Consider the following 27,370-nt stretch of genomic DNA (forward strand, 5'->3'; position numbering starts at 1 on the left):
AGTAAATGCCTATCCATACGATACGCAGGCTCCCCTTGTGGCACATGCAGCCATTGATTTATGATCGTAAGTTGGGCCACCCAATAATATTGCTTGATATTAAGAAGGGTAATGACCCTGTCGTACCATCCCCTCATCAGTCTGTGTATTGCTATCCGACTCGTTTTTCCATCCCATTGTAGTTTGCTCACTTCAGCGTTAATTGCTGCAAAATATGAGGGCGGTACCGGGAACGGTGTATTTTGGAGAGCGTTTAAGAATCTAGGGAGCGCCATCATTTTAGAAAGAGCTGCCCATCGCAGGAGCGTTAACGGCAAGGAACGCCAGTGTTTGACATCACTTTGGAAATTCAGGAGCGGTTTCGTGAGATTCTCAATAGAAAAGCGCTGTTGAACGTGGGTGATATACATACCAAGGATTTGAAACCCTCAGTCGCAACCTGAATGGTGCAGTATCGGGGGAGTTTAGGCACAGGCCGTGCAGTACGTAGAGAAGGGATTTTGTCCAATTAATCGTTTAGCCGGATGTGCATCCATATACCGCACAGATATCCAGTAGGCAATTTATGGATCGTGCTGGTGAGTCCAAGTAGAGAAGGATATCGTCAGAGTACAGTGAAATACGATCTTCCCAGCCCGCTGGGCCATGCTATTTTTAGTGTAAATGTAGTTCCATAGCTAGTGTTAATTTGCTTATGTGGTAAAAGCTGTACGAGTTCCACATTGCAGGACATTTTTGTTCTTTTCCCTAATGCATTTTGGGAGGTGTTTACTCCACTCGTCTAGTGAGTGCTGAGAGTGGGGTGGGGTGGGGAGAGGGGGGTAGGAGGGGAAGCCACAATTAAAGCATGCATGGAGTGCTGGTAATACATAGAACCGGCCTCCATAGCTGGCGACCCGCCAGTGCAGGGGGGAGGCAGTCACAGTGGTATAAACGCTGGCATACATAAATACATAGAAGTGGCCGCCATTGCTGGTGTCCTGCGAGTGTTGTGGGGGAGGGGCAGACACAGTTAAAGCACGCATGGCGCGTTGCTAATACATAGAAGTGCCGCCATTGTGTGAGTCCTGTCTATATTAATGAAGTAAATAGTGCTCCAAACTTCTATTGAAAGCTCCTGAGTTAGTACACAGGTAAAAGGGCCAGTCCTAATGGGAGGTAACGACAGAAGACAGAGAGGTACTAAGGAGGGACTAATAAGCCTATCAACAAATCAGAAGCCAACGTGTACAAAGGACAATGACACAAGCCAATGAAAAATATGGACAGAGCTTAAAGTACATGCTCCAAAACAGCATGCCTCGTGGAGCATGCGCTGCCTAGGCTCAACCTAAAAATTCCCACTTGCCTCCAGGTTTCCTCAGAGGAGACAGCACTCTCCTCTAGGGACAACACCTCTATTGTGGATATCTGCAGACTGCCATCCTGTACTGCACTCTATGTACGATCTCCTCTGCCACCCTGCCCAAGAAACCCGTTAAAAATATAGACTAGTATTATCATACCCAATATATACCTATCGCACACTTGTTATGCCTAAATACTTAAAGATATTCAAGAGTTGTATAATGTTTATATTACCATTCACTTATGCCTTTTGAGAAGTTTCCCAAAAATTCCTTAACTTTTGTTTCTGAATGAATGAATATGAATGCCCATCTTTAATTACTCTAAGTTTTGCTGATGCTTGTATTTTTGCATCCTGAAAAGGTTTGATAAATTGGCAAAGATACCACCTACACTCCATGGTGACATTGTAAAAATATGGTCCTACCAGTGCTTAATTTGTAAAATAATAAGTGTCAGGACCCTGATGAGGAGGCCACTGCAGCTTGCACTACCGATTGCCCGTCATCGGTAGTGCAAGCACTGTACCAAATGACGGTACCAAAACATCCACTAACCATCTCTCTCGACTGCAAGTGTGAAAGTTCAGATTATTTCAGGTCCTCAAAGTTAAAGGAATGTATTAGAATTGTTTTAATTTATATTGTTTTCATAAACATCTGTTGTTCTTCTCATCACAAAATGTGATGAGCAGCGCCACCATGAGTGTCATAAGTGTGGTAATGACGATTAAGTGCTGGTGCCGAGACTGGAAACCAATTATGTTCTTCTGCCGAGCATCCGGAAACCACGGCTAAAATTAAGCACTGGGTCGTACAAGAAAGTTTGAACATGTGTCATAATTTTTGGCTTGTGCCTTGCTTATTTAGCTAAACTTTGCTTAAGTATGACGTTATTTTAAAGCCCTATTGCTATGGTGAATGGCTTTGATTTATAAGTCTGAAAAAATGGTGCACATGGGATTTTATGCTCAGAGGGAATCTACCAATCTACCTGCTGCCGAAAGTGCCGATCCCAGTCCCAAACTTTTAAATCAGAGAAAGCTTTTAAAATGCAATCGACCCCAAAGCCTCTGGTGCTATATTCTTCAGAGCCTTTCTCGATTTCCAATACCCCAAAATTATTTCCTTGCTGATGATTTATACAAAATGTTCAAGTTTTCACTGTATGCCAACTAACTAATGCCAATGTTCTTCCAATTGATTTGTTATCTGCTTGAGATCGGTCTCTAACGGCAGGTGTCACTTTTCCACGGTCTTTAAACGTTCCCCAATATTTGCAATCGGGTTTTTTATTTTCCAGATAGTAACCTGTATTTTTCTAGTCGCAACACGGTTTAATAGACTGTCTTTCCCAGTGAATATGTCAAGAGAAGTTGACGAATAGACCCAACGGTAGGTTCAGCAGATTTTGTTTCTGTAGATTGTGAGATGTTGGAATTTACATTAGTTGCTTTTTGCTACATAACTGGTGTAAAATGTGTAGCTGTATAATCCCACTTTAGTGATTGTGTTCCTTAAATCTCCTAGCGCCTTCTGGTAGCATACCCAGAGTCCTCTTCCTGTTTTCAGGAACTGATTCATTCCGAGAACAGCAGACCCTACAGCTCATGGGATGCAGTCTGCTGAATTCCACTGAACAGTTTGCTGGTGTGAAGAGCAGGGTTTAACCTGCACCATAAGCATTAACAAGTCATCTACATAAAATAAATCATAACCAGAGATGATGTCTACACAAACTAATTTGTCTGAGCTTTCCAAGCTCCTTCTGACGGGGTGTGCCTGCCTCGTTACACACATCAAGCATCAAGGTGCAACCCGCAAACAGGCTGCGCAGAAGCTGCAAGCACAACCTGAAGCTTGGTCAGAAAACCCCAGAGTTTATTGCACGTAAGGCGATTCAGACTAAGATGCAGAAAAATAGTGTACCCTGCTCACGCTAGCATTAAGAAGATGACATTTAATGACTCAAAAAAAGTCAATGCACGGGAGCTTGCAGATGGCAATAATATGTCAGTAAGTAATTTTACGAAATTCAGCCCTTGTTTTATAGTCCGCATATTTAACAAGAGGTGGGCAGGATTCAGTGCCCTGTAAAACTGAAAAAAGTGGTGTGGTATGGAGAAGCATGACTCCAGATGCTTTGGCACAACAGCTTTTGGGTGGAGAGAAATGTAATCTAGATTACAAAAGCATTTGGGAGGGAAGAGCATTTCATCATTGGCCATGGGGAAACTCAAAGTTCAATAAACAAAGAACCTCATATTCCAGAGCAATTTTTTTTCTCTATCTGATCTCTTACCTTACATGAAAATGTATTTACCTCTTATAACCTAATATCGTCCATAGGTGTTAGAACAAATAAATTACATAAACAACAGTGAGCCAATGTGAATGAACACAATACAGTGTGCAGGTAGAAAAGACCTTTGATATTGTAGCAAAAGGGTTTCCTCCGGTAGGCGCTTCAAGAATTGTGCCATTCAGAAATAAATAATCTAAATCTTGCTGCACGGAGAGTCAGAGGAGAAATATACACAGAATAAACATCAAGGTATGGTATCCCTATTGAACAAGATGGTGTTGAGGCCTAACTGAGGTTTAGTAAGCCTAAGCCAGAGAAACACAGTTTAGCACATTGTAATGATTTCATTGCAATTGCTCCATGTCAATATACATGTGTAAATAAACGTGCAGAGCGACTAATATCAATGCACATTTTAGTTTAAACATACAAAATTTCCTCATTTAAGGCAATCACATTTGTTGTGATCTAAAGATCTCAAGATATTGTTGAATTTGTCTGCAAAGTGGTGGTGTGAATTGCGAGGTACCACATTCACACGTAGTAGGGATGTCTCTGATCTAGTCAAAAGTTTTCTTTCAGGATTTATGTGTCTAATATGGATTTGTATAATTTGCTCTTTAGTGCACTACAGTAAATGTGCTAAACAGGGGTGCACAACCATTGGACGGGAATCTGCCTTAGAGTGATGTCTGATCCAGTACCTCCGTACACCTATTTATGTTCTTTTTTTACAGCATTGCATCTTAGTATGTGATACCTTATGATGATTGTTAGCAAAATGGTTCGAAAAGTAATTGTATCCAACTTGCAATCTTCCTTTGTCTTTGACGCCACTAAAAAATCATCTATATACTGCAGGAGCGAAATAAAGGACAGCTGCAAGCTCTCCAAGTCTTTCTTTAGAATCTGACTAATGATTGAGGAACTTTCTGTATACTTTTGTGAGATTCGAAAAACAAGGACTTTATTGAAAAACCAAAATGCATAAAGATATATGCTATCCTATTGAAGAGTAAGGAAAAAGAAGGCTTGGCATAAGTCAATGTTTATATACCATTCTGCATCCTCAGAAACCTGAAGAAAAAAAATATCAGGGCAGGATTCGATACCACCCAAAAACTTGGGACCACAATTTTAATAATCTTTCTCAAATCTTAGACCACTATGCATTTTTGCACTCTGTTTTCTTGTAATGCCGATCACCGAAGAATTGCAAGGACTACCAAGCACCTCTCATGGAATACACTATTCTATCATTTTCTCAATGAAGGGTTAATTCCTCCAACTAATTCTCTTGAAAGTTTGTACTGTTGAGTTCTATGGTAAGCAGCATCTGGTTTAAAGTGAATCTAACTTATTTTGCACTCTTTACTAGCCCTACTACCTTTTATGTGAAATCCGATAACTCTTCTTTCATTGAGTATCTTAAATCAAAAAGCAGGTTGTCTTTTGTAAGAACTGGACACAGCTGAACTCCTCACTATTGTGCTTTAAAATTAAACACTGAGAGGCCGATTCAGATGTTGGATCGACCGGAGTCCATCTGACATCAGTCAGGAAGTGGAACCGAACGACCTCTTGTCATTGGTTCCAGACCTGCAAGTAGGATGCGACCAAACCCTGTTCGGTCGCAATCCTATACTTAACAACGGAATGAAATGCATGCTTGCATCGTTAAGTGCAGAGGTGCAGTTCATCCCTGCACCCCATGGCAGGTACCCCAAGGTGACTGCCACCGGGTGCAGGGATCAACAGGGGGGCGGCCTCGCACCCGTGGGGGCCCTACAGGGGGCCCCCAAAGACAGTTTCCTCATGCCTTTCTCTTTCGGAAAGTTCGGCACAGAAAGACAGTGGGAGACTTCCATTATACTCCCTCGGGCGGAAAGAACAGGCCAGGGGAGTACTGAAGGGTTTCCTGATAGTGAACAGGCTCTTCGAGCCAGTCGAAAGCCATCTAGAATACAGAGTCAGATTCCTTTACGACCGAGCCCATCGGAATGGCTTGGTCGGAAAGGAATCCGAACGGGCATGTCCTATGCGGCTAGGATGGCTCTGACCAAAGGTCGGAGCCATTCCTAATTGGATCGGAACCAGCCCCTGAATCTTCATCTTGAGTTTCAATCAAAACACAATCCTGTATGCAATAAATCACACAATTATTCTTGCAAAGCAAGTCCCTGGCAAGTAAATTAACACAACTTGAATCATACAATATAAATTGGTTCTTATTCACCATAGATCCTATTTCAAAGAGGACATTTGCAGCAGCCCTTTTAGTAACCTCCTTCTTGCTTATCCCTACATCTTGGACTTTTCAGATTTTGAACCACCATGGAACGAACCGTGACAGAAGTAGTAGCAGTTTCAATTAAAAATAATACAGGGTGGCCATTCAGCTCACCATCTATGTATGGGTCACGCCGGCATACCTCTAGGACTGCTCCAAGCATACAATCCTCATTCCCCCTCAGGCACATTCATTACGAATTTGTTCCATCCTTTGAAAAATGTGGAAATACATTACTCAGAATCCAGATTCTGTTTTCACTCTCACTTCCAATGCCTGATTCTTTTGCAGACGTGACAAACAGTGTTCTTCTTTAGAAAATTGACATCCATACTTGTTCCAGAATGATTTACAAACCTTCTACCCCTGCCTTTGGTTTGCAGCTGCACCATATTACTCCTTGTCCTAGCTCCTAGTATGACTTACCCTTCCCAAAATTCAGATTCACATTCACACCAGAATCTGCAGGGGACAGGAAATCTGTATCTGAATTCACTATTTTATTTTTATTGCTTCTCTGAATCTGCATCGTCTGCACAATCATCAAGTTCTCTTTGATCTTTTTCTGCTTCGCATCAAATAAGTCACTACGGTATTTAGCATATTTGAGTATGTCCTTAATACTGTTAGCTTGCCAGCATATTACACTATGTTATATATAAGTACCAAACTCAGGACTAAACTCTAAAACAAAAGCCGGTATTAATCTATTAATACCTTCCATTTCTGCCTCTGTAACTCCACTGTACTTGCTATACATCTGCATAGGTCTCTAATAGTAGGCATGCACCGACTTCTTCGGCTCTTGTGTGTCTCTCATTATCTTTGCCCCATTGACCTCCTTCTCAGGTACCATCATTCTCAAATGCTCTATTATTTCTCTATAATTTCCATCACCTAATCACTGGAGCATTTTTAGATGGAACTCTGGCTGATCCTTGTGTGGGTCAAGCAACTGCAGCCTTGTATTCTGCCCACAAATAATTGAACTTAAAACAACATATACAAATCAACCCAAAGCACCTTCGAAATTGTCACTAATGTGTGAAACTCTTTATAAACATTTATAATGTTCCTCTCTCAGTTTCTGAAAGTTTATCGTAAAAGCATTGAAATCACACATGGTCCAAGGAGCATAATTCCCTCCATGAACTTCTTGTAAAGGAAAGGAATCTCTGTCACTGATCCTGCCTCAGGTTCACTCGTGACTACATTTGCTTTCTTTCCTGTTTCAGTATTCCTCCTTTTAGATGTAGTTTCCTTCTTCTACTTGTCGACTAAATGTTGATATTAACTTGCAGAGTCATTAGGCCCATGTTTGCTATTTCTGCTTCGCACAATTTAATTTTGTAATTTTTATACAAGCAACTATTTGTGTGCAAATTTACTCCACAATCTCTCCAGATTCAATTTTCAACTTTGCAATATTAATTTCTCTCTTCTCAGAAGATATAGTAAGCACTACTTCAACAACAGTAACCACTTTATCCACAGCAGCTGTAACCCCACTAGAATTACAGATTAAGGGTTGACCCAATGGTACTGGGACCTGGGTATTCAGTGTTACATAGATAAGAGTCCCAGACTACGTGCTTCTTGTTGTATACAGAGATACTAGAAACTTATGTATATATAACTAATAACACAGCTTTAATGAGTGATGTTATTTATTCACATCCTCATTCACATACATTTTAGGTACATACATAGTGAGTATAAATAAACATTTGTGCCCGAAGTGAGGCTGTTTCACAAATAGCAATGCCACATAAGTAATGTATTCTGCTAACTTGATTTTAGCCACATTGCTTTTTTAGTCCTAATAGGTGTTTTTTGATATGCCTATACTCCATAATTTCTGATGAAATACATTTTTCTTACATGAGTGTTATAATTTATTGAAATGACATTGTTATGTTTTTAATCAGAAGCACATTTACCCTTCTAAAGGGATTTCTAAATGTATATTTGACAGGTTTTGTTCTGTTTCTTTCTTTATAATCCCTTAAAGTTCTGAATTATAGCTGGAACTAATCTATTTCTTGTTTCATAATTGTCAGTATCATGACAGATGGTCTCTATATGTAAAGTGTTACAGTATAGTAAATGTGGCTGAGTAAGGAAGTGCAACAGTAAAATGGTTTCAAGCATTTATGACCAAAGTATACAAGAACAAATTAGAACACCTTGTCATAATGTAGGATCTCAAGATCCGGTTGAATTTGCATGCAAAGTGGTGGTTTGATTGGTTTGGTGCCTTATTCACACTGATTTTTATTCTGAACAAAGCAAACGTTTTCTCCCGTCTTGACCTGAACAAGGGATACCATCAACTCAAATTGGAAGAAAACTGTAGGTACATTACCACTTTTTCGACTCATATTGGTTTGTTCAGATACAAAAGGTTGAGGTTTGGAGTGTCATCTGCTGCAGAAATATTTCAAGATTTTATATGTAGAATAATTCAACCTGCTAAGCATACTTTCCATTACAGTTATGACATACTGGTATTTGGGACAACATGGAAGGAGCATGATATAGCTCTCAAACAAGTGTGCCAGTTACTAAATGCAGGTCTCACTCTAAATGCTGAAAAGTGTGAATTTCACAAAACCAAACTCAAGTTCTTTGGGCACATATTCTCTGATGGGGGAACAACTCTTGACCCAGATAAAGTACAAGCACCTGTCAATCACCAAATCCCCACAAGATGTCATCATGCTATGATTATTCTTGGGCATGGCAAGATATTGTTCAAGGTACATTTGTGAGTGTGCTACAGTGACCGCCCCACTGAGAGACCTGACTAAACAAAATATCTAGTTTCGATGGTCCTTTGAAGGCAAGCAAAGCTTCAAAAGCATTAAGCATGCAATTGAAAATGCATCTGAGATGGCTTACTTTGATCCTAAATTACATACTGAGATGACTGTTGATGCGAGCTGTGTTGCTTCAGACTTGAAACAATAGGACACACTTAGAAAAAGGAACTCCGCACGGTCAAAATGAGGCATATGAATTTATCAATGCACTTTCAAATTGAGGCAAATTAATTTATCAATGCACAGTCAAAATGAAGCAAATGCCTTTATTAATGTAGCACTTTTAAGATGAAGGCAAAATATATTTATAACTGCACTTTCCTGAAGTCAAATGAAAATAACCAAGCCTAGCACATATATATATATATATATACATACATACATACATATATATATATATATAAATGAGCAAACGCACTTGTGCTTTCGAAGGGGCTCACCACAGGCACTCCAACCATCCGGTTTTTTCTTGGCCCCATGCAGTTTCTCAACCCCTCATCAATATTATTAACTGGTCCGACGCGTTTCGGGGCCAAAGAGCCCCCTTCTCATGGACTGTTGACAAAGAAGCAGGCTGGGCTCGCTTTCGTAATTCAACACCATTTTATTTGAATTAGTCCGCCCTAAGTGGGTGTGGCTTCGTTTGATTGCATCTGCCAGACTTGCTGGTAGTTGTAGTCCGTGAAAGCGAGTATGAGTTATATATATATATACACACACACCTGAAGTGAGTCTAGCCCTCTAAGTGATACCCTTCTAGGCCTGGAGCCTTGGAAGTGGTGTTAAAGGAGCTAAACCAGACAAAAAATATAATGTGCGACTTGGGAAATTTTTCACCAAAAAGTGTTCTGAGACCCTACAGGAGACTGAGACCTACCTGCTTGCTGATCTGCCCAAAGGACATCGCCAGTCGGTCTGATGACTTTGCAGTAACCCCCGCTACTTTATTTTCCGCAGCAGCAAATCCGGTCCAGTGGCAACTCTTCAAAAAAGCATTGGGCCTCCTGGAGCCATTGTTAACTACAATCTGGATCTTCATCCCACTGGAGATTTTGAACTTCCATAAAAGAGACTAATTCCAAACAAGAATCTTTACTACAACTTCTTCCAACAGCTCCCAGATGACGACACTGCTGGCTGCCTTGCCCCACTGAACTTTACCCTCTCAGATATTTTGTTTCCAAAATTCTTTTAAGTGGGAAGGTGAATGGAGACCAGGCTCAATCCATCTTGGGTATCTGAACTGCACTCCATCGCGGTTGCACTTAACTTTCGACTTTGCCCCAGTCTTGCACAGCTAGATGTCCGCACTTGGTGCTTTGATCTTTTAGGCCCTAGTTTTTACTAAAACATTTAAAAAATCATAACTCTAGCCCTGGTGATTGGATTGCAGGTGTCAATTTTTCAAGAATTGTTTCTCTATTTTTTCATGTGTTGTGTTTTCACTTTATTACTGTTTGAGTGCTGCATAAATACTTAACACATTACCTCTAAATTAATCCACACTGCTTTAGGCCAAGCTACCAAAGGATTAAGCACAGTTTAATTTAGTGATTTTTTTGGTGCACCTTGACAGGGATTGTGGTTGCTGCTTGAGTAGAGTCTTCACTCCCTCAATCAAAATCAATTTCCTACCTCTCAGATAACGGAAAAGATGATTGTAGGACCCAGTGCTTTTATCTTTCCAAGAGTTACTTACATACATTTGGTAGGACCAGTGAAGGTGACCTTTGGAAGGAAGGAGAATAGGATTGAGTACGGCACTTTAATAGCTCATTGGCAGAAAGGGGTACTTAGGACCGTGCCCTGTGGCGTAGACCTTTTATGAGTCTCTCAACTCTTCTTTTAAATAATGTAGTCCATGTTTCCTGTGAGATAGATGCACCATTTCCCTACAGAGGGCCCTTGCAGCAGTGGCAACACAGACAGATGTACACCATATTAATTTTCGACAGAGGAGAGATACAGAGTTTACACGAGTCAGATGCTGCAAATGTTAAGTACTACTATGAGCAAAGTTTAATCTTAAACGCGGAGCATTGCGGCACCAGAAATCCAATCTGAGTGGCATAAGAGGGTGAGGGAAGGACAGTAACAGACGATTTGATCATGAACAAATCTAAAAGAAATACAGCCATCCCCCTTGTAGGAAATCACAAAGCGAGCGAGAAGTAGGTTCCGATCACAGTTTCTGGCAGAAGAAAAAGGAATGGCGAGGATGCATAAGCATCCAGGGATTATGGGCTTGCTACATGTGACACATAAATGTGCGCAATGTTTCAGCATCCAATTCTGACGTAGCAAGTTGAGAAGCAATTTTTTGGTCCCACCAATCAAGTGAATCACATGTTGAGAATGGGAAACTTCCAGGATGTAGGAGTAAAGGATTCTGGTAGGGAGGGAGATTATTGAGCTTTTATAACTATATTTCAGATGTATAAAGTAACAAAATTAAAGAGACTGTGAATGAGACACTGCAACATTGACCTGACCATTGTACATTTGGCAGGCAAAGACATAGGAGGTTACGTTATACAGTTTTTTCAGTATAAATACTTATAGTAAATTACATGCGTCAAAACATCCTTTCAACATCACATGCAAAGCTAAACTGTCATTTAAAACAAGACTCTAGCAAGTAAATCAATTATGAAAATGTGTTTAAAATAACTATCCTTCTCTAACACTAATACCTAATAACTCACTAATAAAACTCCTCCGTTTCCAGGCTCCCATGTAGGCTTTGCTAGGTAATTCAAATTTCTTTGCCATTCTCTTGTACTTTTTAACAATTCGCTTTGCTTCATCGCGGAGTTTTGATGACATTTCTGTGGAACACAGAACTTTATCGTACATGGAGTGTTATCTTAAATTGTAGTCGCAAATATCAACAAAGCTATAATGACGTTTTTTGATATTGAGTCATCAAGCAACCAAACATTATATAAGTTTATTTTGGTTAAAAAATATAACCGTAAAAAACTATCACAATCACCATAAAAATAGAAAAAAAACATTAAAACATCATTCTAAGATCAAAAGTCACATGTTATCAGAGTGCCAGCCCATCTGCTCCCAATTACAATGCTTGAACGGTGTATTAATTAAAAACTATTCCTGTGATTCAGGGCAGACACCAGGAATTGTCCCACATATTCCCTTTTTCATCTTGAGTTGAAAGCAACGCAATTTGAAAAAAGGCATAATGATGGCTTTCAAACTAAAGTGTTTTTAACAATGGAGTAAAACACATTTGTCTTCCGAGATACACAATCGCATAGGCATAGAATAACAGGAAGATGAACATGTGTTGGGTAAGACCACATCTAAATCTAAAGAGCAGGTGTCTCTTACACGAATCCATAACCCATATCAGATAGGGCTTCATTCCTAGCTTTCCTTTCAAGATAAAATTGAATCAAAACATTTCTGAACACAATTTCGTAGACTTGTAACATGTTATTGCCTTAAGCAGAGATTTTCAACTTGTGCAGGCTAGCCTTCACTACAATTTTCCAATTGTTGGCAGAGAGTATGCATTAACAAACACTTCGGGCCTTATTACGATGTAGGGTGGATTTTCATCCGCCCAGCAGAGTTGCAGAAAGAAACCGCCGACCTTAGGCCAGCAGTTCCGACCGCACTATTATGATGCAACTGCACATAGGGCGTTCGCGAACATCCACTTCACAATGGAAGCTTGTGCGGCAGGCGTGAGGTGCCTACCACACACTGCAGGGATATCTAGGGGGCAAGCCCAAATGTGGAGGGCCAGGGGAAAAGGGGCCTCCAATATTGCTTTCCGACAGCCTTTCCATGTCGGAAAGGCCGACATGGAATGGCTGTCGGAAACTGACTTCATAATCCTAATGGCGGAGCCACCATTGTTAAGGGATTTTTCTGATTTTCTGATGTACCAACGGGGTCCTTGAGCCAGTCGGCAACACATCCGAATACCACCGCAGGTTTAAACTCCGACCGCCGATATCCTAATACGGCGGTCGGACTTTAACCCCTTCGCTGCTGCCGTCGGCCGTTGGACGTCGTGCGAGCTACCTCCGTGGTGCTGCACACGTCCAACGGCCGACGCGGCCGCACCCGTTTCTTCGAACGTTCAGCACTGGCGCTGAACGTTCGAAGCAGCAAACGGGTTAAACCTACCATGTCGGGCAAAAAGCCTCAGACCGCTGGTCAGAGCATTTCCGCCCGACATTGTAATCAGGCCCTTACTGTTACCGAACCTAGGGCCCTGAGTAAATTTTGTTTATAATGATATGATTTTGGTGGTTTACTAAATAAACCAAAACATATCCTCCAATGCATTGCATCAATTAAAGCATTATTATAATGAAAAGTAGGCAGCGGATGGCAACAGACACAAACAGTCTGGTACCGCTGGAAGCTCTTAGTAAATACAGGAACATTACAAACTTGTATCGGTTATGTGCGAACGAGGAAGTTGTGCCTCGTTGCGGGACCTGGCCACACGCAGTAGTAGAATTTCACCAAGCGCTTTGCAACTTTCAGAAAGGATGATGGACACACTCAGGAGGATGTAATAACATGCTGTTTATCGAAAATAATCCAGCAGACAGATTCAACGTGTTACAGACGCAATGCCTTGTTCTGTGATTGTGATCGAGACCTTGCAGCCAGAACACATCCTATTTAGGGCATCCATATCTTCCTTTCTGAAATTTGTGAAGGAGTTTGGTGGGGAAAAGAAAAGTATACATACATACATACATATATAATTTATTTGTCACTCCATGCCTGAAAGGGTATTTTTGTTACTTATACTGGGTGCTCCCTTGTGTCTGGACAAAGCTATACCTCTCTGAAGAGCTCTAATTAGAGTGAAACACTGTGTCAGGGGTTGCTTTTAATCACTTCAGGTTGGCTTGGTTGGTATTTTACCAATTCAAAGCTGTAATACTGTGCCTGGAGTGGTAAATGGCGTTTGCCATTTTACAGCTTTGCAAGGACAGCACTGTTCTAGTCCTATGCTTAAAGACCTTGCTGTAGAAATGGCAAAAGACATTGTCCTTTTCTAGCTCGGCGTGGATTGCACTGTGCTAATCCTATGCATAAAGACTTTGATAGAAATGCAGACATTTGAGGTGAGCAGATCTAGAGTGTCGCTGGTGTTGAGCGCTCTATACAGGTGCTGCTTTCCACCTAAACATGGGAGCTACCCAGAGTTCTCTGCTTCTTTTTTGTGTGTGTATATATATATATATATATATATATATATATATATATATATATATATATGTGCGATTTGCAATACAATGACACTGCGTTTCCAAATTTCACACTTTTGGGGTTAGTCTAAGTCATTTAAGTTAAGAATACACAGCACCGCAAGGAAGGAATGAAGAGCATCGCAAATAAGGAAGGGCTTTGTTGTCTGTCCCTTCCATGCAGTTGCTGGAGCGACACAACAGTTCCCCTCAGGTTGCTGTTCGTAGTGACAACTGATGGACTGGCTTATTGCAACTAGTCAGGGTGATGGTTTCAGTGCTCATACTCTAACTATGATACACTAGTCCAGGGTTGCACTGGGCTCTGTTAGCTCACACAGTCCTGCAAGTGTAGTACACCATGGCCCCCACAGCTAAGGTGTCAGTTGCCAGTACTACACACAGTGATGGTATCAGAATTGTGAAGTCAGACTTTCAAGAGTAAGAAGTGGTCTAACATAGAAAATCACTGATTGTTGCCAGCATATCTGGCAATGTCTTTGATGCCACTTTAAAAGTGTGGTTCAGATTCACATGCTAGATTCTTGTCCTATTCATTTGCCCTCTTTTTTTTTTTTAAGTTTCAAAAACATTTATTGTTGCAATTGTGGTACAGCATAGTAATTACATTACGCAGTTTATGAATCGATAAAGCAAATCTTGATTACAACATGTTCCATCTCGTAGCATACCTGTAATACCAATGACAAACAGTGAACTTCCCCCCCGTCCTGCCCGTAAAACAACATCTTTCAGACAGCCAAGCCCACATTAACATCTTGCAGTGAAGATAATGGCATCACTCCAGATCAGATTTCTGTCAACTTGAAATCATCTGTTAGCAAGTCAATGTACCTGATACTAGGGCAGGCAGGCCACCTACACACTGAAACGTTTAGGGGGGTAAGGACTTGTGCTCACCCCTCACCTAGCGCCTCACCCCCACCCTATTATCCATTGTCCAGGCTCTGGGTCTTAGCTTATCTCCTGTGACTACAAAGAGTCTCTGTCGGTCTCCCCCTCCGCCTGTAGCACGGTTTCTCCCTCCGCTACGTCGTGATCACCCTCTGATTCTAGCGCCATAAGGTATGCAGTTAAGGGACCCCAAATATCTTTTGGTCTCGATTTCAGGGGTAAGAGTTTGACATAACTATTCAATTGACCTTGCCAGGTGGATAAGTCCTGCAGCCAGTCTTTGAATTTAGGGGCGCGGCTCCTTCCCCACCGACAGGCAACTAGGCGTTTCGCTAGAAGCAGGCTTAGTGCTAGAAATTTTTTATGAGCTGTGATAACGTCCTGAATGCAACCCAGCAGAGCTATCCGGGGGGATGGGTGCACCTGTGTCCCTATCATTTGTGAAATGCCTTCAAACACCTGCACCCAATATTCCCACACCTGTGAACACTGCCACATCTAGCACATTTGTCATCAGCTCTCAAATGGAACTTATGTAGTTTAACAGGAGTGTAATATAATTGGTGTAGGAATTTATCGTGAATGAGTTTTAGTCGACTACTAGCCATGGCCTTTTCCGTCTGCATACAACTAAATTCCCATTGTTCATCTGTCAGAGGAGTCTCCATATCTTTATCCCATTCTGCCCGAGGCGGCGGAGGCTGGGAAGGAGGTGCATTCTGTGTATGTCTGTACAATAGGGAAGTGAAGTGCTTGGGGGCTTCGGGCTGTAGCAGTGCGTGCAAAGGGGGCAGGACAGTCGGTTCTGTAGGGAATGCTGGTGTAGCATCCTTGACTTTTTGCCTGAGTCTTATATACATAAATAGGTCCATGGTGGTAGGAGGGTGAGTCCCGAAGAATTGCTCCCTGGAGCGGAACTGCCCTCCAACATAGAGGTCACCTCATGTGGTGTAATGGAGAGTTTCTAGCAATCTTCTACATATCCCTTCATTAGTGACCTGCGGTAAGAGTTACAGAGCAGAGGGAGTCTGGGGGAGTACATCACTGGGGCCTCCAATCTACAGGCAATTCTCCGCCAAGCAGTGATAGTACAATCTACTGTTGACGGGTCCCTTTCCCGCTCCTTCACTGCTGTGAGTATATAGCCAGAGGGGGGTATCGGGCCATATAGCCATCCTCCACTGCTAGGTGCGGCATGAAAGGGGGAGGGTGAAACCAGTAGGTAGCAAAGTACGCCTGGGCACAATGATAGTAGTATTGAAAATTAGGAACTTTAAATCCTCCCTGATAATATGGTAGCATAAGTGTGGCCAAATTTAAACGTGCTTAATTACCTCCCCATATAAGCCGCGTGAGTTGCGTGTTTAGTGTTTTAAAGAAATACCTCCTGGGGTGGTAAGGTATGTTTATAGAAAGGTAGAGCAGTTTTGGCAAGATAACCATTTTAATGAGGGATATTCTTCGCGCCATCGAGAGTGGTAGGTGTACCCATCTAGTTATGCTGTCTGTAATCTTATCTATAACAGTCCCATAATTTTTACGCATAAGTGTATCTTTTTCTCAGGATATTTGTATGCCTAAATATTTGATTTTGGCAGTCTTCCATACCATGGGATAGTCCAAGGGGTGCGAGATGGTTTTTTCGGTTAGTGGGAAAATTGCTGGCTTAGCCCAGTTTATTTGGATCTCAGAAATGGCCCCAAATTCGGTTATTTTCTGCAGGACTGGATTGAGGTTGTCCTGGGGCTTTTTAATATATAAAGTCATGTCGTCTGCGTAGAGGGAAATAAGCAACTGACGAGATAGGTATGGTAGTGATCGCTCTTTATGGTGCTGTCGTATCTTAGCAGCCAAAGGTTCAATTGCTAAGGCAAATAGGATGGGGGACAGGGGGCAGCCCTGCCTAGTGCCCCTTGAAATACAAAAACTGTTGGATCGGGCGCCATTTAGCAACACTGTAGCTATCGGTCTCGTATAGAGCATTTGTACCCAGTTCAAAAAAAGGGAGACATTCCATTGTATCCCAATGTGCCTATGAGGAAGTCCCACTCCACCGAATCAAACGCTTTAGTAGCGTCTAGGAAAACTGCTACCGCTAAGCTGTTCGGGTCTATGTCCTGCATGACTGCCATAAGGGTTCTTAAGTTATGCGCCGTAGCCCTGTTTGGAAGAAATCCAGCTTGATCAGGCGAAGCTAAACGTTCCATCAGGAGGCTAAACCGGTTGGATAGGACTTTAGCGAGTATTTTAGTGTTGCAGTTCAGTAGTGACAGGGGGCGGTAGGATTCGCAGTGTAGCGGGGATTTGTCTGGTTTTAATAGGGAGACTATCTGGGCCCCTCTAATGGTTCTAGGCAAACTTCTCTCCTCCACTGCTTCATAGAATACCTCTTTCAGGATAGGGGCTAGGTGTGTCATATAAGTTTTATAAAATTCGACAGGCAGGCCATCCGACCCTGGCACATGTCCGGATTTCATTTGCATGATTGCCTCCTTGATTTCATCAACTTCTAGGTCCAAACCTAAAAATCTGCGCTGTGTGTCCCCTAGCCAGGTTAATGCTGTGTCCTCATAATATTGGTGGAGGTAAAGCGGAAGCCCTCTTTGGGAGGTGTACAAGGACCTGTAGTACTCCACTAACGTCTGCGGTAGGTCCGCAAGTTTCTATGTGTCCTACCTTGTGAGTCTTGTATCTCCGCTATGTAGTTGGAAAATTTGGGCTGGCGCACTGCGTTCACCAACACCTCCCCCGACCTATCTCCTTCCCCATATGTTCTAGCCCTGTGATACTTTCCACGAAAGTTACACTCTCGTTCAGCAGCATTTTCATAGTCTGTCACTTTTCCCCTCAGTTTAGCTCTAGTTATATTTACCCCATTCCGTCACTGAGTTCCCTCTCTAAGGCCTTGATGTCCTTCTCTAAATTACTTAGTTCTCATCTGATGTCTTTGAGGATACCTCCTCCCTTAGAAATGCACCACCCTCTTGCCGTGACCTTGAATGCTTCCCATACAGTGGTTAGGCTAGACGCTGATGTGGTGTTGCTCTCAGAAAAAGTCTGTATCTCCTGTCCTATCTCAGTTCTGAAAACTGCATCGTGTATGTGTAGGGGATTCAGCCGCCAGCCAGCATAGGGGGATTGGTCGATTGGGACCTGCATAGTCACCATCACAGGGGAGTGATCTGAGAAAGTACGGGCTAGGTGGGTAACTTTGTCCAGCCAATGCGCCATGCCCACCAACACAATCAAGTAGTCCAGTCTGGACCATGTAGAGTGGACCGCACAGTGGTGTGTACCCTCTCTCAGTATAGGATGTTTGTATCGCCAAGTATCTAGTAGATAATTTGTGTCTATCAGATCTTTTAGTGTCCCCTGTGTGTTCGTGTAGTGAAGGGGGGAAGCGTGAGACCTATCTTTCTGAGGGCATACTACCGTATTGAAGTCCCCTCCCCAGATGATATAAGTGGATCCTATTGCCTGGATCTTGATCCATAGAAGAAGTAGAGTCTGCGGGTCATCAATGTTGGGTCCATAATAGTTAGCAATCGTTACGTCCTTAGCTTCAAGCCTTCCCCAGACGAGGCAATACCATCCGCCTGAGACAGACTCCGATCTTCCCAATTCAAATCTCAACCCTCGTTTAATAAGAATGGCCACTCCCCTTGAGTACCCTGAGTATGACGAGAAACAGCAGTGCAATACCCATCTTGTGGCGAACGGGGATTTAGTCTCAGGGTTCAGGTGAGTTTCTTGCAGTAGGGCAATGGTAATTTGGTGCCTGTTTAGATACCCTAGTACCTGCCTTTTTTTCCTCGGGTTATTCAAGCCACGGACATTCCATGTTAGTATATTCAGTTTGCTATTCTGTTGGGTTATGTTTGCCATATCTCCCCATCCTGTAGGACACAATGTAAAATTGGATTTCTGGCGTGCTCACGCTATATATGATGCAACTTGTTCAGGCATGGACCTCCTCCCCCTTCCCACTCCGACAACCCCAACTTGTTGAGCATTTTAATCCCCTCCAACTTCTTAATCGTTGAAGAACTAACAATTACCAAGTCACAGTGAAATAAAAAGCAATACAAATGGGGGATCACCCTCTCGGGAAAGTCACTAGAGGCCCACGTCGTGCCCACTCCCCTTCACTATTTCACCCACCTGTCACCTGTCAAGCAGGCGATCAGTTACCGTGGGATAGAGGTGAGTGTCCGGGCGAGTCAGCAAGAACAGTGATGCCTTATGAGAGTCATTTCCAGATAATATAAGTTTGTGGTAGGTAAAGTGGTATGGATGGACTAGTTTTCAGTAAGGAATGGTAGAGACATCTTTCCGGATTCGACATCGTAGATTGGGATCTGGAGCGCCGCCGGGCCTCCACTTCTTTGGAGGACGCTCGGCGATGGTGTCTGAGATAAACCTCCGCCTGTTGTGGAGTCTGGAAGAAGTGTTGTTTCCCTTGGTGTGTGATTCGCAACTTTGCCGGGTACATCATTGCATATGGAATCTCTTGTGACTGTAGTTTTTTTTTAACCACTGCAAACTTGTGTCGTGGCTCCTGCACATTTTGTGTAAAATCTGGAAAGAATGCTAAAGTGGTGTTCTCGTAGGGGACTTGCTTTTTCTCCCGGGCTAGGCGCAGGACAGTATCTGGGTCGCGGTAGTTTAGAAAGCGAACAATCACCGGGCGTGGAGGTGCTCCCGGAGGCGGGCACATGGTTAGGGATCTGTGTGCTCTCTCTACCGTCAGATGCGTGGAAAAGGCATCTTTCCCTATTCACTTGCCCTGTTGGCAACAGCAAATTATTCGTGTTTTTAAGGACCTTGATATGCATCTCCTTGCCGATAGCTCACTGATTTTGTTTGGAATCTCTTTTAACTCACAATAACTTTAAAGACAGGCAATGCCTGGAAGATAGAAGCCTGCCGTAGGCTAGATACCAATGGCCTAGATACAGGTTTCTGGGAGCAAGAAATTATGGACATCTTTAGCTTCGAGAAGCTTATGCCTTTGCTACACTGCATGTGAAGAAATAACAGGAGTATAACCCATATACCACGTCGGGATGGGTGTAGAATGTATATAAGAGACAATTCCCAACAGGTATCAATTAAAGGCAGTTCAAATAATGTATGCAATCAGCATTACAAACACAAGAAATAAGGAGACTCGTGCAGTTTAAGAGCTTGTAATTCACTAGTTCTAAAGTGGTATTTCACATAGAATTACAGATATGCAGCACTATACAGAGGAAATCATGTGACAACCCAAAAGCACTTGGTGAAAAGTGATATATACAACTTGGTGAAAGGTGATGGTGCAAGTGCTGAACGTGAACAGCGTGAAAACGGCGCAAAGTGACAAAGATATATACAGTGTAGGCTCAGCAGGGATTGGTTTTGGTCACTTTTAATCATAAATGAAACATTTTTCAGGAGCCAAGTGTAAAATGCGCCATGAAGTTGAGCTGTAATGTCGACGGCGTTTCGATCCCCGTGAGTCGGGATCGTCTTCAGGACCAGGTTGTCGGGTAGTGGTGGTGCTTGTCTGCACGATGGCAGGCCACTTGATGGTCACGGGTGGAGGTCAATGTGGCAGCGGGTTCCGTTTTAAAAACAGGCCGATGGCCGCGGTGTTCCTGGGTCCAAAGGTGGGGGCAATTGATAGAAGATCTGGATCTAAGGCTCGAAGCGGCGTGGACAGATATTGGATAGACAGCGCCTGAATGAATCTGGGCGGCTGTATACAGGGGTAGCTCGGGGCTGGTCGGATAACTCGAAATGAATCGGAGCAGTTCCGAGGAACTGCTCCGATTCACTGTATATATCTTTGTCACTTTGCGCCGTTTTCACGCTGTTCACGTTCAGCACTTGCACCATCACCTTTCACCAAGTTGTATATATCACTTTTCACCAAGTGCTTTTGGGTTGTCACATGATTTCCTCTGTATAGTGCTGCACATCTGTAATTCTATGTGAAATACCCCTTTAGAACTAGTGAATTACAAGCTCTTAAACTGCACGAGTCTCCTTATTTCTTGTGTTTGTAATGCTGATTGCATACATTATTTGAACTGCCTTTAATTGATACCTGTTGGGAATTGTCTCTTATTTGCTACACTGCAAACATTTAATAGTGCTTTGTAGCAATTCAACAAGGAGGCCTTCATGGTATCAAGAACAGCTTAGGATTTCTAGCTAACGTTGACATTAGCGTGGTGGGAATGATGATTAAATAGTGTATGGCAGACATTTTCTGCTGTTTTTTTCTGGCTTTTGTACAGAATGTCTCAAATCTTTTAAACTCTTATTAAATAATTCAACGGGCATTCTAGGATTATAGCTAGTCATGTTTTCTTTCTCAGTGTTGCTTCAATAAAAATAAAATAAAAAAGTACACTGAGTGAGCTCACATTGAGCTTACACAAGCTGACATTATTGAAATTAACAATGATAGCCTGCTTGGGAGGTTGACAGCAGAAAATTATCATTGTGGTCTGGCTTGACAGAACAGCTGTCACCAGACAATTATGTGAGCATCACTAGATAGGAGCTTTAGCCCCGCCCATATGTTGGGAGCCAGGAGCACATGTTTCCAATTGGCAGAAGTTGTGTGCTTCCACAAAAAAGGTGCTTGCCAACACAGAGCTGTAATGATTTTGTTTATTGATCCAGCTGGCTGAGTTTGAACTTTGAGGGTCACACGTGTGACACTGCAATGCTGTAAAAGTGTCTTAAATAAGAAGATAATTTATGATATTTGTCTTTCTCTGGCAGAGGCGCAGAAGGGAGAAGGGCAGTCATTTACCTATATTCATTTTAAGGTCTGACTTGACAGTGCATTTGTAATCTGATCTTTTAATCTACACCAATATTTTACAGGTCTTTGCTTCCACAAAAATACATATTCATGCCAATACTATTTACTTGTAATGCTTCACATTACCATAAAACATTTGTTTAAAGCTAGAACTATTGGCACTGCTAATGCTTGCTTTGTATTTAAAAATAGGAGTCAGACATTGTACATGGTGAATGAACTTTAAAACACACACACACCCTTAAGCCATAGTGTAATGGTATGATTGCTCTCTAAAGCATATGTTTTAAACTGGCATGGGTCCCTTTCAGTACACGGTACAAAAACTATGCTTATGGGCTGCTACAAATATCCTGAGGATATCAAGAAGTTATCTGTATTTAATTTATTTTACCACCAACCACAGCTGAAATTCTATGTTATTTTATTAGTATTTATATAGCTCAAAACGAATCACCCCCAAGAGGGTCGTTCAGCCCTATAGCACATCAACAGGTAGGAGGGATCTAGAGGAGTCAGAAGAGATAAGTTTTAAGACTTTTTTTTAATAAGTCTAAGTCAGGTCAAGACTGTATATGTAAGGGTAGTCTGTTTCAATGATAAGGAGCCGGGTATGAGAATGATGTTTCCCCGTAACTGGATGGAGGTATGCTGTGAAGGCATAGCAGAGCTTGCCCACTAGACCCAAGGCTGCGGGTTGGTAGGTAAAGTTGCAGCTTGTTTTGCAGGTAAAGAGGGCCGTTCACAGATGAAGACTTGTTGGTTAAGCAGAGGAGTTTGAAAAGGGATTTTTTGGGTTGGTAACCAATGCAGACATTTAAGAGTAGGCTTGAAGGGGGTGTGGGGTGGAAGGTTACAAACAAGAATGGCCACAGTATTCTGCACTACCTAAAGTATAGCTGAAGAGCTTAATTTGCTTCCACTATGAGAGCACTGCCATAGTCTAGGCGGATTACAGTGAGTGCTTGATTGAGGGATTTTCTGGGTTGGAGGGGCAGCCACTGGAATGCCTTTCTAAATAGGTGCATGATCCTAAAACGCATACCATAGGTGGAGTTAACCTGCTCCTTCAAAGAAAGGTTGTCATCCATCAGGATGCCCACATTTCTTACTACCTTTATAGGGGTGTGGGCCACTTCCAGTTCTGGGGGCCACCAATCCTCTGATCATAGGGTCTGTGCCTTACCGAAAAGCAGAATCTCAAATCTAAGGAATCTTACCACTTGAGCCAGGGGGGGCACATAGAGTTTAAAGAGGGTGGGGCTCAAGGATGAGCCCTGCAGAACCCCCTTGTGAAGGGCCATGGTACGGGAATTGAAGGACTCTAGCTACAAAGTTTGGGTCCCATCACTTTAAGCCAGCTAATTACTTTTCAGCCAACACCAATCTCAACGAGTCTTTGGATCAGGATAGAGTGTGAGATGGTGTAGAATGTGGCGGATACGTTGACTAATACCAGCATGTGTTCCTCTGCTAAAACCCCACGCATTATTTTGCACAGTTGCTAATTTGCACAGTTACTTTTAACTCACCTGAATCTGTCGACTAGGAACAGATCAGGGACGCTTGGCAACACCGGGGGCTGCCGCCGAAAACCGCCGCCATCTTAGAGGTATTCGGAACGGGCAACGGGCTAGTTGCTGGGCGCAGTCAGGATAAAAGACTCCTAATTCCATTGCCCTGCCTAATTGTCATTAGTCAGTAACTCATGAGGCGGAAGCCGGGAGGTTGTGTTTTTAATAACCTTACGAAAAGTAGTATTTGTTTGTGTTCCTCTGCTAAAACCCCACGCATTATTTTGCACAGTTGCTAATTTGCACAGTTACTTTTAACTCACCTGAATCTATCGACTAGGAACAGATCAGGGACGCTTGGCAACACCGGGGACTGCCGCCGAAAACCGCCGCCATCTTAGATGCATTCGGAGCCGGCACCGGGTTAGTTGCTGGGCGCAGTCAGGATAAAAGACGCCTAATTCCATTGCCCTGCCTAATTGTCATTAGTCAGTAACTCCTGAGGCGGAAGCCGGGAGGTTGTGTTTTTAATAACCTTGCGAAAAGTAGTATTTGTTTGTGTTCCTCTGCTAAAACCCCACGCATTATTTTGCACAGTTGCTAATTTGCACAGTTACTTTTAACTCACCTGAATCTGTCAACTAGGAACAGATCAGGGACGCTTGGCAACACCGGGGACTGCCGCCGAAAACCGCCACCATCTTAGAGGTATTCGGAGCGGGCAGCGGGCTAGTTGCTGGGCGTAGTCAGGATAAAAGACGCCTAATTCCATTGCCCTGCCTAATTGTCAATAGTCAGTAACTCCTGAGGCGGAAGCCGGGAGGTTGTGTTTTTAATAACCTTACGAAAAGTAGTATTTGTTTGTGTTCCTCTGCTAACCCCCCCCTTATTATTTTGCACAGTTGCTAATTTGCACAGTTACTTTTAACTCACCTGAATCTGTCGACTAGGAACAGATCAGGGACGCTTGGCAACACCGGGGACTGCCACCGAAAACCGCCGCCATCTTAGAGGTATTCGGAGCGGGCAGCGGGCTACTTGCTGGGCGCAGTCAGGATAAATGGATCCCCTTGAGTGTACGCGCAGCGGATGCGCGCAGCGGATGCGCGCCAAAGGAAAACCCGTCTGCGCCCGTCCGCGCCTGGACCGGGCCCAGGGCCAGTAACCATGGTCCTACTCCTTTAAATGCTAACTCCGCAATTAACCAAGCAGATGGAGAGACCCAGGCCGCGCACATCCACAACAGCAATCAGCCATCACTCAGGTACAACTTTGAGCAGCTCCGGGCTCTAAAAATCCCACAATTACCGCAATGTTGTAAACTACATTTGGAGGGCGCAATTGCACCTTGCCCTAACTGTGGCTTCACAGTTGCTCCAGAGCGCAAGCTAACTAGGAATAGGGATAGCGACAAGAGCGATCAAAACCAATCCCAATGCAAAACTTTTTCTTTTCTTAACTTGACCTGCAGATCTTTACCTAAACATACATTTGAGATCTTTAACCTATTAATGGATGATAAACCCAACGCCCTTTTTCTTACAGAAACCTGGCTCCAAGAGAGCTCAGGCCCGGATATTGCGGTGGCGGTACCCGATCATTATGCTATATAAAAAATTTACCGCATTAATAAAACAGAAGGCGGTATTGCTATCCTCTTTAAAAAAAAGAGTACAATTGTGATCTCACTCACCTGCCTAGCCCTAATTGTGAAGCAGCTATATTTAAGCTTGCCCTCACCCCCAACTTTACGTTTTCTGGCATACTTGTCTATCGTCCACCTGGCCCTGCCACAGCATGGGCAACGGCCCTCCCAGAAATCATAAGTCCCCTAGTCATGAAGGCTGCCAATTTCTCCCTCATCAGGGATATTAACTTACATTTAGAAAATCCAACCAGCACATAAACCTCTGAGCTCATCTCCGATCTAGCTTCTCTTAACTTAAACCTGCTAAACTCTGGACCCACACATACGGCAGGTCACCTACTTGACCACATTTTCACTAATCTTAAGGATATTAATGTTCCTCCCGCACTACCGATTTGCTGGTCAGATCATTATTTGATTAGGTTCTCACTTCAAGTAGCCATACATAAGTCTAGGGTCCTCCCTGATCAACCCAAGCTAATTAGGAATTGGAAAAAGTTAGATATTGAAAGATTGAACACCTTCCTAAAATTGCACCTTCCTTGTTTGAAGCAATCTGTACATTTTCTATCTACAGCAGTACAGAATTGGCTCATGACGGCAATTAACACTTGCCTACCTCTGACCAAATTAAAACGCTAAGGCCAGCGACCCCCCGCCCCATGGTTCACGGAACTACTGAAACAAGAAAATCAGAATGCAAATCTTTTGAACGGAAATGGAGAAAAAATTACTCACCAGAAGCAAAAAAAATATACAAAAGTAAATTAACTAAATATAACACACTCTGTAATAAGGCACGAGCCGGCCATGTGTGCTCCACCATCTCGGAGGCTCTAAACCGCTCCAAAACATTATTCAAGATGGTGAAAGAACTTGCGGGTTCTAAAACATTAGCCAGTCCGCCGGACTTAAACAAACAGCAATGTGACACATTGGCCACCTTTTTTACACATAAAGTGGACAAAATTTACCAAGGAATTGAGGTTGCACAGAACAATTGCCTCCCATCAGCAACAATTTCACCGGACTTCTCCACTCACAACTATATTAGCAATTCTGACATACATGCCCTTCAGAACCCTAGAAGTACCTTGGATAGCTGGCCAAGACTTAATACAATGATTCTAACCAAACTACTTAACACCATTAAATCTGGATCTCCTAAAGGCCCCCTACCCTGCTCCATACTCAAAAATCTTGACACTATCACTGGACATTATTACGGATCTTCTTAATACCTCCCTACAGGAAGAGACTGTACCAGCGGACTGGAAGCATGCTATGATTCACCCCTTGCTAAAGAAAGCTGGAACTGACCCAAATCAACCCTCCAACTTTCGGCCCATTTCTCTGTTACCTGTGTTTTCCAAGATTTTGGAAAAGCATGTTCATCATGCGCTAACCAAATTTGCCACTGTCCAAGACTTGCTGCCCCCTTGTCAATCAGGTTTTAGAGCTGGATTCTCTACAGAAACCACCTTATTAGGAGTTACAGAGAATATTCGCTGCCAGCTGGATAAGGGAGAAACTGTGGCCCTTATACTTCTAGACTTAAATGCCGCATTCGATACGGTATCACACACTGTATTAATCAACATACTTCACTCCCTAGGTATCCGCGATTCTGCACTTAACTGGCTTATCTCCTTTTTGAATGAACGCACTTTTCAAGTTTTCTCTCAATCCGCCTGCTCGGACACATGTCTTGGAACATGGTGTGCCACATGGCTCCATACTCAGCCCTTTATTGTTCAATTTGTATATGAGCCCCTTAGCTAAGGTGGTGGAAGATTCAGGCCTATCGATGTATTCATATGCAGACGATTCCCAGCTGATCTTTTCCCTCTCTTCTGAGAATACTGATACTTCCTCCACACTCAAAAAAGGTCTTATTAAAATTGCAGGATGGATGCAGGACAATTGTCTCAAACTAAACCGGGAGAAAACTGAAGTCATCATTCTCGGCAAAAATAAAAATTTGTGGGGCCCGCATCATTGGCCCCAGGTAATGGGCACACTCTCCGTCCCAGTCTCACAGGCACGTAACCTAGGCATTATCATTTATGACTCCCTCAATATGCACCAGCAAGTTGTAAAAACATCAGCCACGTGCTTTTCCATACTAAAGTGGCTAAAAAAGATCTGCTGGATTCTGCCTGAATCAACAAAGAAAACTGTAGTCAATGCATTGATTACTTCTAGGATTGACTATGGCAACGTGCTTTATCTGGGTTCAAAGAAAGCTACCGTTCGCAGACTGCAGACAGTCCAAAATTCAGCAGCCAGACTGCTATGTAAAATCCTGAGTACCACTTCCACTACCCGATACGTTCGTGACCTTCATTGGCTTAAGGTTGAAAACCGAATTAAGTTTAAAGCACTCTGTTTCATGCAGAAAAGCAATGCTGGCATGGCCCCAAAATATCTTCACTCGCTCGTTCACCCATATTGCCCATCCCGCTCT

At 42.9% G+C, this 27,370-nt stretch overlaps 1 protein-coding gene across 12 annotated transcripts in view; it reads right to left on the reverse strand.

Annotated features, from left to right (window-relative positions):
• LRRC27 (leucine rich repeat containing 27) overlaps positions 1 to 27,370 on the reverse strand; it is an 801,922-nt gene that overhangs the window by 327,456 nt on the left and 447,096 nt on the right. For 7 of the 12 annotated variants that reach the window (XM_078643471.1, XM_078643467.1, XM_078643474.1 and 4 more), the window contains one exon: positions 11,469 to 11,606. The exons of 2 other annotated variants lie outside the window; for them this stretch is intronic. In XM_078643471.1, coding sequence (XP_078499597.1) covers positions 11,469 to 11,606 — 138 coding nt within the window. Of the gene's footprint in view, positions 1 to 11,456; positions 11,607 to 27,370 lie in introns of all 12 variants that reach the window. 3 more of the 12 variants (XM_078643475.1, XM_078643472.1, XM_078643473.1) reach the window with 2 other exon arrangements.

The sequence above is a fragment of the Lissotriton helveticus genome, chromosome 5_1, assembly GCF_964261635.1.
Source record: "Lissotriton helveticus chromosome 5_1, aLisHel1.1, whole genome shotgun sequence".
NCBI classification, from domain to species: domain Eukaryota; kingdom Metazoa; phylum Chordata; class Amphibia; order Caudata; family Salamandridae; genus Lissotriton; species Lissotriton helveticus.